This window comes from Cynocephalus volans, chromosome 8 (assembly GCF_027409185.1).
Source record: "Cynocephalus volans isolate mCynVol1 chromosome 8, mCynVol1.pri, whole genome shotgun sequence".
Classification (NCBI taxonomy): Eukaryota; Metazoa; Chordata; class Mammalia; order Dermoptera; family Cynocephalidae; genus Cynocephalus; species Cynocephalus volans.
The window spans coordinates 104413605-104432180 of record NC_084467.1 but is presented as its reverse complement, the minus strand read 5'-3'; the positions used below and the strand labels follow the sequence as shown (position 1 = coordinate 104432180).

General features: G+C 38.7%; 1 protein-coding gene across 1 annotated transcript in view; it reads left to right on the top strand.

Moving 5' to 3' along the window:
• SPAG17 (sperm associated antigen 17) overlaps positions 1–18168 on the top strand; it is a 233527-nt gene extending 215359 nt beyond the window's left edge. The window contains exons 44-48 of the mRNA XM_063106597.1: positions 9042–9178; positions 10395–10579; positions 12317–12377; positions 15186–15330; positions 18029–18168. Of these exons, the coding sequence (XP_062962667.1) occupies positions 9042–9178; positions 10395–10579; positions 12317–12377; positions 15186–15330; positions 18029–18168 (668 nt within the window). The remainder of the gene's footprint in view (positions 1–9041; positions 9179–10394; positions 10580–12316; positions 12378–15185; positions 15331–18028) is intronic.
• Positions 18169–18576: the final 408 nt, after the last annotated feature.

The following is an 18576-nucleotide window of genomic DNA, read 5'->3' as shown; positions in this document are numbered from 1 at the left end:
CTGAACAGTACATCTTTTTGGATTATGGGAGATGGCACTTGGAACTGAGGATGTGATTAATCATTACAGGAAAAATTCTAGGGAGTCATGGACCCAGGAGGTATACAGCACCGACTAGCATTTCAAAGTATCTCAAAAAATATTTTGAGAATGACTACAAGTCCTAGATTGAAGGAAAGAAATTACAAATACAGTCATACCTGTATATTGCAGGTTCAGTTCCAAACCACTGCAATATAGCAAATATTGCAATAAAGCAAGCCACAAGAATTTTTTGGTTTCCCAATACATGTAGAAGTTATGTTTACACTATACTGTAGTCTATTAAACATGCAATAGCAGTATGTCTAAAAAAAAAGTACATATCTTAAGTAAAAATATTTTATTGCTAAAAAATGCTAACATCTAGGCCTGCAGGGAGTTGTAATCTTTTTGCTGATGGAGGGTCTTGCCTCAATGTTGATGGCTTCTGAATGACCAGGGTGGTGGTTGCTGAAGGCTGGGATTTCTTAACATAAAACAAAATAAAGTTTACTGCATTGATTGAGTCTTCCTTTCACAAAAGATTTCTCTGTAGCATGTGATGCTGTTTGATAGCATTTTACCCACAATGGAACTTCTTTCTAAAATTGGAGTCAATCCTCTCAAACCCTGCTGCTGCTTTATCCACTAAGTTTATTTACTGTTCTCAATCATTTGTTGTAATTTCAACAATGTTCACAGCATCTTCACCAGGAACAGATTCCATATCAAGAAACCACTTTCTTTTCTCATTCATAAGTAACTCCTCCTCATCGGTTAAAGTTTTATCATGAGATTGCACAATTCAGTCACATCTTCAGGCTCCACTTCTAATTCCAGTTCTCTTGCTATTTCTACCACATCTGCAGTTACTTCCTCCACTGAAATATTGACCCCCTCAAAGTCATCCATGGAGACTGGAATCAGCTGCTTCCAAACTCCTGTTAATGTTGATAGTTTGACCTTCTGCCATGAATCTTGATTGTTCTTAATGACATCTAGAATGGCAAATCTTTTTCTGAAGGTTTTTAGTTAATTTTGAACAGATCCATAAGAGGAATCACTATCTGTGGCAGCTGTAGCCTTATAAAATGTATTTCTTAAATAGTAAGACTTGAAAGTTGAAATTACTCCTTGATCCATGGGCTGCAGAATGGATGTTGTATTAGCAGGCATGTAAACAACATTCATCTCCTTGTACATTTCCATCAGAGCTCTTGGGTGATGGTGACCAGGTGCATTGCCAATGAGCAGTAATATTTTGAAAGGAATCTTTTATCTGAGCAATAGTTCTTAACAGTGAGCTTAAAATATGCGGTAAACCATGCTGTAAACATGTACTGTCAACCAGGCTTTGTTGTTCCATTTATAGAGCACATGCAGAGTAGATTTAGCATAATTCTTAAGGGTCCTAGGACTTTCAGAATGGTAAATGAGCACGGGCTTCAACTTAAAGTCACCAGCTGCATTAGCCCCTACCAAGAGAGTCAGCCTGTCCTTTGAAGCTTTGAAGCCAGGTATTGACTTTTTCTCTCCTGCTATGAAAGTCCTAGATGACAACATCTAGTAGAAGGCCGCTTCATCTACACTGAAAATCTGTTGTTTAGTGTAGCCACCTCCATCAATGATCTTAGCTAGATATTCTGAGTAACTTGCTGCAGCTTCTCCATCAGCACTTGCTGCTTCACCTTGCACTTTTATGTTATGGAGATGACTTCTTTCCTTCAACCTGATGAACCATCATCTGCTAGTTTCAAACTTTTCTTCTGCAGCTTCCTCACCTCTCTAACCCTTCATAGAATTAAAGAGAGTTAGGGCCTTGCTCTGGATGAGGCTTTGGGTTAAGGGAATGTTGTGGATGGTTAGATCTTCTATCTAGACCACTTAACTCTCTCCATATGAACATGAGACTATTTCACTTCCTTGTCATTTGCGTGTTCACTGGAGCTTTTAACTTCCTTCAATAGCTTCTCCTTTGCATTCACAACTTGGCTAACAATTTGGCACAAGAGGCCTAGCTTTTGGCCTTTCTCTGCTTTCAACATGCCTTCCTCAGTAAGCTTAATCATTTTAGCTTTTGATTGAAAGTGAGAGACGTGAAACTCTTCCTTTCCTCTAATTAACTTAGAAGTTATTGTAGGGTTATTAATTAGCCTAATTTCAATATTGTCATGTCAGGGAATAGAGAGGCCCAAGAAGAGGAAGAGAGATGAGGAAATGGCCAGTCACTGAAACAGTCAGAACACACACACACACACACACACAAAACAATTCTCAATTAAGTTCACTGTCTTACATGAGCACTATCCCTGGAGCCCCAAAACAATTACAATAGTAACAGCAAAGATCAGTGATCACAGATCACCATAACAAATACAATAATAATAAAAAGTTTGAAATATTGCAAGAATTACCAAAATGCGACACAGAGACACGAAGTGAACACATGGTGTTAGAAAAATGGCACCAAAAGAGTTGCTTGGCACAGGTTTGCTACAAACCTGCAATTTGTTAGAAATGCGGTATCTGCAAAGTGCAATAAAATGAAGCACAATAAAATAAGGTATGCCCATACTTTTTTCAGATTTGTTATTTTATTTATTTTATTTTATTTTGTGTTATCACTTATGGTTCTGAGAGCTTTTGTGATTGATTGAAGCACCTGATAGCTTTTCTTGAGCAGCCAGTAATTTGGTAGTTGGGCTTAAATTTACCTAGTACTTCAGTACTTCCTTGGTCCTGAAGGTGCTGGAAGAGAAACAAAAGATGTAGTCTGTGTCTTACACAGCACATAATCTTATTAGGCTAGTAGAAATTGAAAAATAAGATAATACAGAATAATATCTACTTACAGTACAGCCACATTACACTGATTTCACTAAAGTTAATTCAACCAAATATGATAGCTCAGAAAAAGAAAGAGAGAGAGACCATGTAACTTAAATAATGTAGACAGTTTTGCCATCAGTTTATTCCTGTGGGCATGTTTTACACCAAATGTGAGATGGGAATCTGCTGCTGGGTCTCAGCTCTCTCTTATAGAGCAAGTATCTTGCCACATTTATGGATGAGATAAGAGATTTACCTTACACAAGACTTTTGCTTTCCTGACTTTAAACTTCTGTAAGTTTTATTCATTCAATGTGTATGTGCCAGGCATCGTTCTAGGCATGGAAATACAACAATTAAGAGGCCAGACAAAGTCTTATGGAGCTGTACATACTATGGGCAGACCTAGACAATAAATAAACAAATAAGTTAGATAAGTTTAGATTTTAATAACTGTTATGGCAAAATAAAACAGTACGATGTTATGGAGAGTGACTTTGGGAGTGGGACAACATTCCATTAACGGACTAGAAGGCCCCTGAGAACAAGAGGGAGGCAGCCATGTGAAGATTAGGGGAGAGGAATAGTCCAGGTAGTGAGAACAGCATGTGAAGGTTGAGGGGAAGGAACATAAAAAAGGCATATAGCTAAGGAAAAAATGAGCAAAGGAAAAAGTAGAAGGTGAGGCCAGAGAGTGGGGCAGAGATGAGATCATGTAATGCTGCACGGGGAGTGTTGAATTTTATTCTGAGTGCAGTTTTATTCAAATACCACAAGAAGGTTTTGAGCGGGGTAGTTACATGGCTAACTTACATTCCAAAGATCACTCTGGTCGCTGAGAGGATAACAGCTTGTGGCAAGGAAAGGAAGGAGTGAGGAAAAGTGGAGGCAGGGAGAAAGCAACAGAACTAGTACATGTGAGAGTTGCCAAAGACCTGGACTGAGGTGGTCGAGGTGGAGATGCGGAGAAGCAAATTAATTGGAAATATATCATGGGGGTGGAGCCAATAGGACTTGCTGGTCATTTGAACATGGTGTGAGGAAAAAGGGGACTCAAGGATGATTTCTAGGTTAATTGGTTAAGCTGGCTCTGAGGTCGAGAATTTGTGGTTCTGACAATTTGTAGTGCTGATGTTGCTGGTACAGGATCACACCTTGAGAACCATTGCCCTGAGGTAAACTCTAGACCAGAAAAGTCAAGCAAAAGAGGAGCCAGGAAAGTCAATTAAGAAAAAGAAGCCAGTGAGGAAGCAGAAAGATGGGAGCATGGAAATCACGGACTTCTTCGAGCATATTGAATGGTCCTGAAAGTTCAAGTAGGATAAAGAATAACCGTGGGGTTGGGCAGGATGGAGTCACTGGTGATCTTGACAAGAGCGACCTCAGGGCATGGAGGGGTCAGAAGCCCAAGTGAGGGGATGGTGGATAGAGTGGCTGAAGAGCAATGGCAGCAGCAAGAATGCACAGCTTCACAGAAGGGTTCTGCTGAAAAGACTGGAGAAATGGGATTGCAGATGGAAAGGGGTATGCGATGAAGGCAGAGAGTTTTTTTAAGATTAGGCATACTAGAGCATGTTGATTTGCAAATGATAATAATTCCATAGCAACAGAAAATTCGATGATGCAAGAGAGAGGGCACTTAATTGCAGAATAGCAAAATACTAAAGAAGGCGGGAGAACATGGCATCTGGGACAAACCCTGAGTGGCAGAGTTGACCTTAGATATGAACAGGGTCACCTCATCCATAGAAACAGAAGAGTAGAGGGAGAATGCAGATAATATGGAAATATTTGTAGGTGGGTTGATATGTGTGGCATGGGGAAGATGAGGGAGTTCCTGACTGATTGCAAAGGAGTGGTTATAATGATGGAATTTTGAAACTATTCCAGATAAATAGGAAAGCAAAACAAGAAGGGAGTGATTATGTAACATGATAGTGTATGTTGATCAGAGACCTCAGTGAGGTCAAATAATTGCCTGCTGGAGATGAGAGAGTCATAAGCTAGAAGGATAGGGGTGGTGATCTAGAAAGGGATGCTTGAAACTGAGATTTTGAAAGGGGTTAAATTATTGGTGTTGACAATAAAAAATATGACCATGGAAGTTTCTGAGTTGAAAAAGAGGAAAAAATGAAGAAACAGTGTGATAGAGAATCAGAGAGGACAGGGTGTTGAATGGACTGTCAGAAGATGTCGCAGGAAAGATGAAGTGGAAGACCAACCAAGTGTCAAAATCTCCAGCGAATAAAAAGAATTATTGAGAGGTCAGTAAAAGACAACTGCTTGGAGAAGCAGTACCTAATACTGTCTAATAGCACAGGCTTCAGAGGAAACAGGGCCCAATAATTCTTTTTATTCACTGGAGATTTTGACACTTGGTTGGTCTTCCACTTCATCTTTCCTGCGACATCTTCTGACAGTCCATTATATATATAAATACAGCGAGTAAATGACTGAATGGACATCTTCTGACAGTCCATTATATATATATATATATATAAATGACTCCATTATAAATGGCAAGCTAAATTTTGATATGAATAATAAGGCTTAAAGAAGTTCACAGCAGGAAGAGAGTAACACAAGCAATGGAGAAAGCTTTATGGGAGAAGTGGTCCTGTGTTACACTTCTCTCTGTGTAACAGAGAAGCAAAAAAGGATTACTCAAAGTGCCATGAATGCAATGAGAAGCCCAAAGGGACTGCACCTCAGCAATTCCTCTGTTAGAAGGAGAAAACTGGGTACAGCCCCAATTCAAAGTTAGCTTGTTTTTTATTGTCAAGACAAGGAAGTTTCACAAGGAAAGTCAGTTGATTCAATCATTTCAAAAGGACACAAAGACATGGGGGGGGGCAGTGTGACAAAAGTTATCTATGGCTAAGTATAGGTTAAACAATGGAAACTAGTAACATCAGTAAAATTAACAATGTGACATTCCAAAGTACAATTGGTGAAAAGCTAAGTTAGTTAAACTGCTATCATTATCTAAAATATAACCTCTGCTTAAATGATATAAGCAAAAGTTGCATTCTTATAATGAAATCTAAGTATAATTATCTCTAAAGTTCCCACCAACAGACAGCATGCCCATAGCAAACATTTTTTTTACATCTTTCCCTTCAGCAATTCTTAAAATCTCTTAATAGGATCCATATGACAACCACCTGTTAGCTCTAAAATCATTAAAGTATACAGTCCCATACCTAAGCAGTGATTAGAATTGATTAGATGGGCTGTTGCCACGCTATCTGTAGACTGTTGTCTCCTAACCAAGGACTTTTGTCCCATACATGCATTTACATAAAAATCCTATTCTAAAAATCAAATGAGAATCAAGATTTCTAACCCTGTACAGTCCTGCACAGAAAACAGAACTTCAGAGAATTTGAGATTTAAGAGGGTGAATCGCTTAATAAAACCCTCATTTCACTTGAGGAAACTGAAACCTAGAGAAATCAAGCAACATCTAAAATCATACAGCAAATTTGTGACTGAGCCAGGGCTAGAAAATTAATTTCACAACTCCTAGTTCACTATATTTTATTACATTCCATTCCAGATGTAGGGAAGTGAAAAGTATTTTATTTAAAAAATAAATGAGTGCTTTCAAAAGCTTGAAGGTAGAAATAGACAGGAAATCAGCCCCAGCAGATCAGAGAGTTTTTATTTGGTAATAGGACAAGATAATGTTTGCAAAACACAAGTACAGTCAGCTAGAGAAGGTCTGAATTTACAAAATAAAATGTGTGTTTGTCTGTGTTTGCTGTGATAATAACTGCATGAAAACACCCCTAAATCCTGTAGAGGCTTAAATCAACCCATTTGTGGGCCTGGGCAACTGTGGCAGCTCTGCTGCAGACCTCAGGTGGGATGTGCTGGCCGTGGCTCCATGGCTGCTGGGGGCTGTTGTGTCATCACTTCCCACCTCCACGTTCCATGACTTCACACTGATGGTGATTCAGCAAATGCAGCAAGTGAGCAAATTGTACAAACCATATCAGTTTTTCCTGGGAGAGGCAGGTGTTAAACATTTGCCAGCACACCACTGACTGCAGGCGAGGTCTGGGTGCCACACTGAAGGAGCTGCCACTGTCTGGGCAAATCTCTCTTTCAGGGCAGAGAGTCAAAGCCCAAGACTGGTGAGCAGAAACACGTGCTGCCACTCACAGTGACACGCGCATTTGTTGTCAAAGCATGTCCTGCAGCTGAGCTCAAAGTCAACAGGGCAGAGAAATATACGCCACCTACAGGCAAGCCCTGCTTAGAGGGGGAAGTAAATAATTGTGACTAAATCATGCAGCCTGCCTCAGCCTGGTAACAGGGAACCACTACAGATTCCTCAGTCAGGTCAGGCCCAGTGGTAGTATTCAGACCATACCAGCTGTTCAGCTGGTGACCAGCCACAGCTCCAAGCCCCTCAAGTACTCCTGCCCACATCAACCCAATCCCTGATGAAGCCCTGTGTAGGCTCTGTGGGATAATAATCTGTTCATATTGTGGGAGGCAGTTTAGTGTGGAGCAGAGCAAAGAGGATAGGCTCTACCCGGGTTCAAATCCTAGCTCCTTACATAACGGCTGCGTGGCAATGGGCACATGATCTAACCCTCTATGTCTTTCTCTCTTCTGTTTCAGAAGAGGAAATGGGGAAATAATGGCATATACATCACAGGGTTATGAGGATTACATTAGTCAATATATGTAAAATGCTTAGAGCACTGCCTGACACATGAGAAACTCCGTATCATTTACCATTAGTAATAATAGTATGAGTGATTAATTAGTACACACACAAAACAGTAATACATGTATAGTAGAGAAACAAACAAAAAGATATATCAAGCCATTAGAATGGCTGCCTATGTAGGGAATGGTGACCAAGGGGATAAATACATTAAAACACTGACCACTGAGGCCCATTCCCAGAGATTCTGGTTGGTTGAGAATAGGGCTTGCCTGGTATGTGGCCTGAGAATATCTATTTTTCCAGAAGGAGCCCAGGAGATTTTGATGCACAGATGGGTTTGGGACACACTCAGTAGTAAAAGCAACATGTAACTTGTGGAATTGACACACTCAGGTTCACATTCCAGCCTTGACACTTATTGCAGTTTCTTGGACAAGTTATTTAATCCTCTGAACTTCAAATTTTCTATAAGAAGAGATACTACTACTATATTAGTTAGGACTTTCCAATTTATAGCTGAGAGAACTAAAACTCAAACTCACTTGAACAACAACAACAACAAAAAAAAACCAAAGGGACATTTACTGGTGCTCAGGAGCACATCACAGAAAAGTGGCTGTCGCACTGCCCTGGGGGTGCTGGACGCAGGCAAGATGGGCTTTCAGGAGTGTGTGTGTGTCTGATTTGAATGTGAGAAAGGATTTTTAAATATGATGATCTAAAATATGATTTCAACCTCCTGAATATTTGGAACAAATATACACAGCTGCTGCTATGTGGATTATCTACTTTTGCTCACTACTTCATGTAACTGAGGAAAAGAATAAGTTACCAGATTTAGTGATCTGTGGATTTAGTTCCCTGACTTACTTTAACTGTAATTACTAACACACTTTTTAGAACTGTAAATATAGGAGCTGAATCCAAGAAATTTTTAAGATTTTACACTCAATTATTTGTTTTAAGCACTCATGTCATCTTATACACTCAGTTTTTGTTTTTTGTTTTACCTAATTTTTGGGGTTTTTTTTTTTTTTTTTTTTGGTGGCTGGCCAGTCCAGGGATTGAACCCTGGACCATGCTCTCACTAACTGAACTAACCAGCCAGCCTTTAAGAAATCTTTCAGAGTCAATGTTTATTGTCTTATACCTTGTTGATCCAGTGGAAAGAACTCTGAAAATGTAGGTATAAGTTCCGTTCATCATAGGCAGCCACTTGACTTCTTAGAATCTTATTTTTCTCATTTAGTAAAGAAAAGTGATGCTAATAGCATCTGTCCATCTCGTGGGGTGGTTATAAGGACCAATATGAAGTGATGTATGTAAAATCGCTTTGTAAAATGTAAACATATAAAAGAAGAATAGAAGACTTTGTTCCTTTAAATAAACTCTTTAAAAAGCAAAGAAAGTTTCCGAGTTGGTTTGTGTGCTTATGTATTCTGGTATTACCTCAAATGTCTTTGAGTAAAGTGTCTATGTGGAACAATTTAAGCTTTCTCTCTAACAGAACCAGAATCTTTTGTGCCCATGAAAATTCCAACCCAGTCATTGCTGCAGGATGTTGCAGGACAAGCAAGAAAAGAAAAAGTGAAGTTGCCTTATTATTTGCTGAGTTCCAAGCCGGAGTCTCAACCTCTCACAAAGGTACAAGAGACATGGGGACATGTTTCCCAGAGCCAAGCAGCATCTTATGTAATTCTGATTGTTGAAGTTATCACTTACCAGCCAGTGTGTACTGATATTTACTGTATCTGCCATCTCACTGTGAAGGCCTTTAAGGCACATGTACAAACTAAAGCAGTGCTTTGCTGGAGCTCCCTTGTCTGGGCTCATGAGAGGGATTTATTGACCCAGGTAAACCACTGATAGCTTGAAATCGGCCATACTGGAGCCAGTTTACCAGCACACTACTGGCCAAAGAGATCACTGACCACCCTTCTCATGACTCAGGATAGAATCCAAACAACTTAGCATGAGCACAAGATATGGCCCCATTTTCTGTCCCCTCTCACCTTGCCTCAAACACACCATAATTCAGCCATTGTGGTTTCTCTGTTTTTGAAAACAAGCTCCTTCCTTTCTCAAAGCCTCTGAGATTAAGATTCTACCGAACTCTGTTAGGAAAACTTCCTTGGACCCACCTCTCAAGTTTTGATAATTAGTTATATTTTTTCTCTTCATCACCATCATAGAGAATTTATTGTAATGTGTGTAACTGATATGTGATAGGAGTGTTTCTCAAACCTTAATGTGCATATGAATTACCTGGTGATCTTGTGAGAATGCAGATTCTGACTCACTAGGTGTGGGTTGAGGTCTGAGAGTCTCACAAACTCCCAGGTAATGTCGGAGCTGCCGATCTGGGGAATAACAATAAGGTTTAGAGCAACAGTTCTCAGAGTGTGATTACCTGACAAACAGCACTGGCAACACCTGAGAAATTGTTTGACATGCAAATTCTAGGGTGCCACCCCAGACCTACAGAATGAGAAATTCTGGGGGAGGGAGTCAGCAATTTTTGTCTTAAGTTCTCCAGGAGATTCTGATGGAAGTGACGTTTGATAACTACCTGCACAGAGGAAAGAGCACAGACTTCAGAATAGGCAAACTTGAGTTGGAAACTTTACTTTGCCACTTGAGCAAATTATGTTTTTCCGCTTTCTGAATTTAAGCTTCCTTAGCCTTAAAACAGAGACTAAAATACTTTCTTACAAGACTGTTGTAAGGATTACATGAGACTGTACCTGTTCATTTCTTCTCCCAGCCAAGCATTTATTTTCTTTTGGTGACAGGGACTTTTTCTTATCTTGAGAACTCAAAATGGAACCATTTTATTTGCTTAATTTTTCCTAATACAAAGGTGCATGATTCTGTTGGAGGAAAAGTGAACACATCCTCTGTTGCATCAGCTGCCATTAATAATGCAAAGTCATCTCTTTTTGGGTTCCATCTTCTCCCATCCTCAGTGAACTTTGGAGTGCTTAAAGAAGGACATACCTACGCAACCACTGTAAAGCTCAAGAATGTTGGAGTGGACTTCTGCAGGTGAGGCCAAGGCACCAAACGACTGCTCAGGTTACCTTCTGCTACTCTGTGACTTGTCTTTGACTACCTTCATCAGTAAATGTTTATTGAACTGAACTGTAATTACACCTCCAATCTTGAATCTTCACATTATTCATTCAGTCATTTACTCGCTAATTTACCCTTTAATTATCCATTCATTTTCAATAAATAAGTACTTACCAAGTCCCAACTATGTGGAAGATACGTCCTTACCCTCCCATTAGTCATTTTTTCATACTTCATTAGAAGCATCTCAAATCCTGATTTACACTAGCAAAAAAGGAAGAGGAGGTTGTACATGCGTTACAGTAACTAATGCACACAACTTGGAAGTGTTTTTCTCAAATCCGCCAACTATAATACCAGCTGACATTTGTTTATAATTTACGATCTGAAAAGTCCTTTTAATTACATTATTTCTGCATAATTGAGGCAAAGACCTTAGAGACTCTTATAAAGGAAGAAACTGAGTGACTTGTTTTAAGGTCCTGAGGCTAGAGCAAGGCTAGACCTCAGAGCTGAGCTCCACCACACAGAGGTACCTCCCTTTATTAACAGTTTTATGTGGGATCTCAGTCCTTCCCATTGAGTCCATATATGCATCATATGTCTATACCAGGACCACTCCCAATTACAAAATGTCCTCTATTCAATTTTGAATTAAACTTAAGCATAATCTGTTTTTTTTTTTTTTTTTTTCATAAAAAAGAGAATAAATGTTTATTTTAATTGCAGAGTTATTCTCAGTGTAAGTAGCAAATCCTTCAAGAACATTTGTGATCCTGGATTCAGGACTGGAGATCAGATGGAGCAAAGCAACAGGAGCATCCACTTTGAAAGATCATTGTCCCATTTTAGTTGAAGCAAATCCCCAGCTTCAAGAATAATGTTTCCTTCCCTGGAAACAACCTCATGAGGGACTCAAGCCACCAGATCAGACATTGTTGTTTTTTTAGGTTGTTGCCAACAATGTGGGTGGGGAGAAAGAGGGTCAACCTCAAACTAATAAAGCTCATCCATGCAGACCCTGTCTCTCCGGGGTAGAATTTTAGTTTTAGAGATTTCACTCCTCAGCTTGTTAAATTCAGCTGGTAGAAGAAGCAGGTTGGGGTCAGAGTGGAGGTTGGCTTTGCTTGGCATTTTAATTTACTCCAGGTCTTTAACCTTCAGGCAGAACCCGCAAACCACAGGAAGGGAAAGAGATGAATTAAGCACCATGTGTGAGCATGGAGGTTTTCAAGGTCTTCAACATTTTCTGAGCCCTTTCTGTTTCTCTTCTCCCCAAACACGCAAACCCCATACCAAGACATAGCTAGACTGGCTCCCACGCTCCACTGATTTCCAAAAGAGCGTTCATTCTTCAGCTTAATGATCTGGCTGCCAGCATTTGCGTTCATGCTGGCAGCTACGCCAAAATGCACACACCAGCCAAACCCAGGCCCAACCAAGCTGTTCATCAGAAACCTGTAACAAAGGGTTGAAACTAACTCAGGTTGGAATCTGTTTTATGCTGATGAAAATTGCTGGAAAGGCAATTGTGAAGTGGCCCTAGATTCTTCTCTCAACTGAATACTCAGGTTGTTTTTCTAATGGGATAGAACCCGAGCTCCTGTGTAGCGAATATTAACACCTTCCTGATTTTATAACATCCTAGTTCATTCCTTGCTCATGTTTTTCATTATGGCATAAATTTATTTCCATCTTTCTCCCTGGTAGGTTTAGGGTGAAGCAGCCCCCACCCAGCACAGGACTGAAAGTGACTTATAAACCTGGGCCTGTAAGTCCTGTGTGTTATCTGTTGTGTGTTTGTGCTTGCACATGTGAATGTGTACATATTTCTAGTGAAGTGGGCTTTTAAATCATTCTGCCCATTCAGTTTAAACCATATGTAAGTCTAATTTCTCCAGTATCATAAGCAAAATATTCCTGGTATTGGTATAATATGTGGCTTGATGTCACTCATTTTATGTGAATAACCATGAGACAGATCCTGTGTGTAAACAGAGTTAAACTTTCAGCTATAGAAACATTTCTGAAGCTCACATCACTTGTCCCAATAGTATACTCATGTACAGTTGTATGAAAACTACTTTTTAAACATTAAATTCTTCTGCAAAGTGGAAAATCCTTTGGAAAAATAAATAATATTCCATTCTTTATATTTTGTGTAAATACGGTTTGCTCTCTTGGTATTTGCCAGAGAATATTATTTAATACCATACTAAGGTATAATAGTATATATTAAATTCATCAGTTACCTTATTTCTCCAAAGATCTCAGAAAATACAAATTTAAAAATGTCAATCTGTTTCAACTTTATTTGATACATACCCCCAAATAGGATGTTCAGTAAAAAATACGTACTTTAATTGTAAACTCTGGTTTTAAATTATAATTTCAGAAATAGAGCATGATATAAACAAAAGTTTATCTCAAATTGTAATAAATCACACTTGTAAGTCTTGATCAGTGCATAGCACCCCTTTGCTTTCACTCAGCAAACTTTGAGTTTCTCCCGTATACCACTGATAATGTGTAGAGGATGTTAAAAGTGAGTGACACACGTAAGGAGCTTACAAAGGCAGGCACATAGGAGTTATTCAAGAGATATGGAATTGAATGACAGAACGAAAAAGGAAGTCCAGTAGATGCATGAACCATTCCTCACAGATGGGAATATGTGTAAGCTCATGAGAGCAGTTAGCAAGGGTATCCAGTCCCATGACAAGCACACAGTGCACCCTGAGACTGAAGCTCTTACAGCAGCCACAGTTATTATATGCCCATACAGAAGGGTTGGTTTGGGGGCTGGCCCCGTGGCTCACTCGGGAGAGTGCCGCACTGGTAGCGCTGAGGCCACGGGTTCGGATCCTACATAGGGGTGGCCGGTGCGCTCACTGGCTGAGCGTGGTGCAGACAACACCGTGCAGAGGGTTGCGATCCCCTTACCGATCAAAAAAAAAAAAAAAAAGAAGGGTTGGTTTCGTATAGTGCTAAGTTAATTGGCTTCTTGTCATGAGTATGCCACCAGCTCAGTGATGCTTTGAGCTTTGTTTTCCTCAGACCATATCATTTCTTAGCCCTCTTCTAGCTCTATTATCTTATGATCTATTAAAAAAAACAGAAGTATGCAGGGTGAAGCTCCAAACAGAAATACATTTTGGGATTAAATCCACTAATTTATGAGTGACTCTCTGATATAATGCATTACCATACTGTGTCAAGATTTCAGAACCTTCACAACATAAAACAAAAAACAAAAATCAAAGCAAGCCCTTCTTCCACTGTTCTGGGAAGTTATCAAATCTCATTTTAATTTAAAGTAGGGATTATGCCAAAAGCCAAAATGACTGTTGGATCAACCTTTATAGGTACTAAAAACTCAGCATGTATTCTTTGAAGCTCACTCTGTACTGTTAGGTTTTTTAAGTTTTTTTTTTTTTTTTTTTTTTTTTTTTTTGACAGTAGGTTTTGGCTCTGGCAAAGAATATAATCTATATTCTTCTCCATATGTAAATCTAACCACTGTTCAGTTTGGTTAGTTGCCAACACTAAATGAATATGCTCAAAGCCTGGGTAAACCTGTCTGATGGCAGTACTCCAGCTCCCCTCATGGTGAATTTTATCATTATCCAGTCCTGCTCTGATTGCTGGGCTTGGGAGGACTAAGGGTCTGATTCTCAAAAACAGAGCTGTTGGATACCCTCCAGTTTGCATAGGTTCACAAGCACATTGTTGAAAAAATTGAAACTTTTTCAATTCCATTATTTATAAAACTATATTGAAGAAAAAAAAATCCATTTTATCTAATTGCTATCCATGTGGTAGTTTCTGATTTATTTTTTTCCACATAACTGTTCCCAAGTCTGCTTTTTAACCCACCTCCTGGGGAGGCAGCTTAGAAACATAAACAGCTCTTTCTTTTCTGGCTAGTGTTCTTTTCAAGGAACAAGGCAAAAAGCCCATGCTTCACTGTGTTTCTTCTTCATTATATATCAGGTTTCTTTTCTCTTGGTACAAACCTCTTCCATGTAGCTTTCAAACCTAAGCAGTTTGGCATTTAAACTAATTTTGTCTCCCTCTGCTGGCTTTTTGTCACTTTATACATCCTGCATTAAGAATACTAAAAACTAAGGGGCAGGGCAGGGAAGTTATGGGATTCACCCAGGCTCTCAGACTAATTTTAAGATTAAATATATATTTATCTTAGGTTAACAGCAAGGATGTCAATAGATAGAAATTCACTACTGGCATTCAAGAAATAACACAATTATGGGTTTTGCAGAAGTTTGCCTTCAGTGCCACTTCCAATTTGCTGCCATTTAGTTTCCTTATGCTTTCTCCTAAATAGCACCTGGTTTGACCTTCAACAATTTTTCCTTGGCCCCATTTACTCAATGGATTTACCTAACTAAATTATAAAGTAATTCTGCTAAATGCTTATAACAGCTACCGTTTCTCAGTGCCAAATTTATAAGTGAAGAAACTAAAGATTAGGGAGTTTAAGTAACTTGCCCAAATTAGTATTAAAACCAGGATTTGGACTCAGATATACCTGATCCTAAAGCTACATTCTGTCTTATAGGTGGCAGCTGGTTTGCAGGCAGAACTGAAGGTGGAATTATTTGCCATGGCTGTTGGAGAGGATGGCACCAAGGGATCAGTGCACATTGCTCACAATATTGAGATTATGACTGAGCATGATGTTCTGCTCTTACCTGTGGAAGCAAATATCCTTTAAAGTCAGTTTGAGTAATCATATATAGTGCCGAAATTATGTCTGAATGAAGAAAACACAGAGGTTAAAATGCATCTCCATATCTTCATTAATTCTATCTTTTAAATCACAGATAAATTTCTTAGAACAAAAACTGTGTCTTCATTTGTCTTTGAAAGCATCTAGCCAAATCTAAAAAATACCTGACACATAATACATGTATAGTAACTGCAAGTTGAATAAATGTCAATGTAATTGGCCATTAGATAGCAGACAATCAGAGTAATAAAAAAGCAAGTCTGTCATCAAAAAAAATTGTAATCTTGTTGAGGGATAGAAGATATTTTCTTATTATAAAGGTTGGATATTCACTGAATTACACATGCATTCCTTCATATCAGTGTCTCTAGGCATACAGATATCATACAGATATCAAGTACCTATTACCTACAAGGTACAAAAATGGAAAATCGGACTCTATCTTAAAAGACATTATGTAATCTAGCAGTGGAAATAAAGTCTTCACACTTGGTTCTTATACTATTTTATACTTTTGCAATGATATGAATCCCATACTGCTAATGTTATATATCTATTTGATATTTGAGCTGGGTCTTACATAATGAGAAAAAATTTGATGAAAGGGGATTTTAAGTACAAAGAGTGAAAAAAAAACATGGCGGTAGGAAAGCTCCAGGTGTTTGGGAGTTCACTTGGCTGAGAGCTTAAGAATTATTAGCAAATATAGTGGGAAAGTGAGTTGAAGTCAAGTTATGAAAGATCTTGAATCTTTGGTGTAGAGTTTATTATTTAAGCAACAGTTAACCATTGGTTTCTGATACAGTGGGTGATCTGATCAGCATATCTTTATAAAGATGAACCTAATGTTATTGTTGAGGATATGTGGAAGGAGAACTGGACATGTAAAAGAACTATTGGAAGTCTACTTCAATAGGCCAAGTGTAAGGACAAGAAAAACCATAGGGTGGCAAATGTAGACATGAAAGAGGGACATGGATGAAAGATGGGGGAGGCTGCAAAATCTGAGGTGGAACCCATTGATGGAAGGAAGTAAGAGAGGATGTAAGAGTTCAACAGCAAGGTCTTGTGCTCAGGCAATGAATCTTGGATATGCAGGAGGACTGGATCTCAGTTGAGAAGCCAGAGCTGAAGATATAATTTGAAAAGTTCTCTATACAGAAGTAATGGTTGAAGTTATGGGAAATGAGCATTTTAAAGAGCAGCAGGAGGAAGAAATAATAGAGACAAAACCAGCATTAGAAAATCATGAAATATCTCAGAAGCCACAGAAAGAATTTCAAGGAAAAGTTGGACACAGTTAACAGATGCCATAGAGATGCTGACGAGAATTCAGATTTAATCTGAATCAAATAAAACTGTTAGATTTTGTGAGGATGAAACCTAAATTGCAAAATATAAAGAATGGGTGTTAAGAGGAAACATCAGATATGGATACTCTTTCAAGAAAATGTATTAAAGGAAAGAGCAAGAAAATGCGACATCTCAAGGATGCAAGAGTAAAGGAGGGATTTTCAGTTTAGGGTAGATCTGAGTATGTGTGCAGGCTGAAGAGAATTGGTCAGAAGAGAAAAATTTTAAAAATAAAAATGAGTAGAAGTAATTGAAACTGCAATATCCAAAAAAGGGCAGGAGAATAACCAAGGACAGGGCTGAAGGGTTAGTCTTGACAAGGGAGAGGATGAAGATGGCCGAGGATTCAGACATTCTGAGGTGAAGAAATTAGGGGAACGTGTGTCAGGTAGTCTTGATTTCAATAGAAATGAAGTTGAATTCATTTGTTCCTTTATTCTTTCAAAGATAATAAGTGCCTCTTAATGTGCCAGGCACTGTTCTAGAGACTAGGTATACAGCAATGATGTAGCTTACATTTCAGAGAGAGGACAGGCAATACACAAAATAAGTAGAATATGGACTATGACGGTGATAAGTACAATGGAGAAAAATATAAAATAGGAAAGGAATATAGGGAGTGTTAAGGAGTATTAAAATTTAAAATAGGATAAACCTCACAGGGAATGTGATTTTTTCTTTTCATTTTATAAGTAATGATGGCAGGGTTCTTCCACTGTGATAGAAGAAAACTAACAAAGAACCAGTATTCCCCCACTCTAGGAATCTTATGAAGTCCCCGCACCCTCTTCACACAGGTTATTAGATGCTGATCCAGAGTACCTGAACTGCTGTTGCTGACCACAGCAATGAAATCATTTTGCATGAATCATTTTCTTTTTCCTTGCTTATAGAGACCACCTGTCAGTTAGGTACAGATCTAAAAAATTTATTAGATCTTTTATCTACTTCCATGTCAACAATGATGGTTCATAGCTCATTTCCCCAGGTCTATCCCTCTCCCACCAGGAAAAAAAGCATGAAGTCTGGATGCTGATGTGGTTTGGGGCCTGATTGTAGTTATGGCTCCTTATAGAAAGGCCAGTCACAGTTAGGAGAGAAATAACTGTATACTAGGGAGAACAGAAGACATTGTAAGACATTGATATCTATCATTTAACCCCTAAACCTAAGCATGCAGAATTTGCATTACGCAGAAGAGTACCTAAAACTGAGCTAATGTTGCTACAGAAGAGATTCTATGATTCTAAAATGTTACTTGGGTTTGTATATACAAATCATTTAGTCATGGAAATCATAGTCCTTAACGAGTATTTTACCAGTTTTAACAAGCAGCAATTATGATAAGCGACCAAAAGATTTTCCCCAGGGAAAAGAAAATCCCATGGTCCAGAGGACTTCCACAATTTCTTCCTCTGCACTTGGAGTCTTCATGTCTCATCAAGTTTCTCCACATTAGGTCCAGTAAGTAAGAGATGGGAATTTCATTGTCAACCATTCAAATTTGAGGCCTTAGACTTCGGGTTTGTTCCCCTCTTCTTACAGCTAGAAACCATAAGCCACTTAGCCTGATTGAATGAAAATATTTGTTTCAAATAATTTTAATAGTTACCCCTTTATATCTATATTACTGAATCTACTAATTCTCATGCTTCCTATAAGACAGATATTATTTTTTCCACTTTACAAATAAGAAAAACAGAGGCTCAGATAATCTTAAGTGGAAGAAGTGAAAAATCTAACTTACTTCAATGTGATTCTAAAGTTCATTCTTTTAAGCACTGTCTTCATTGTGCAGATAAAAGTTGATTACTCTCCAAAAAGCAGTAGCACTGTTGCTTTGTGTTGCTTTGCCCCCCACGGATTT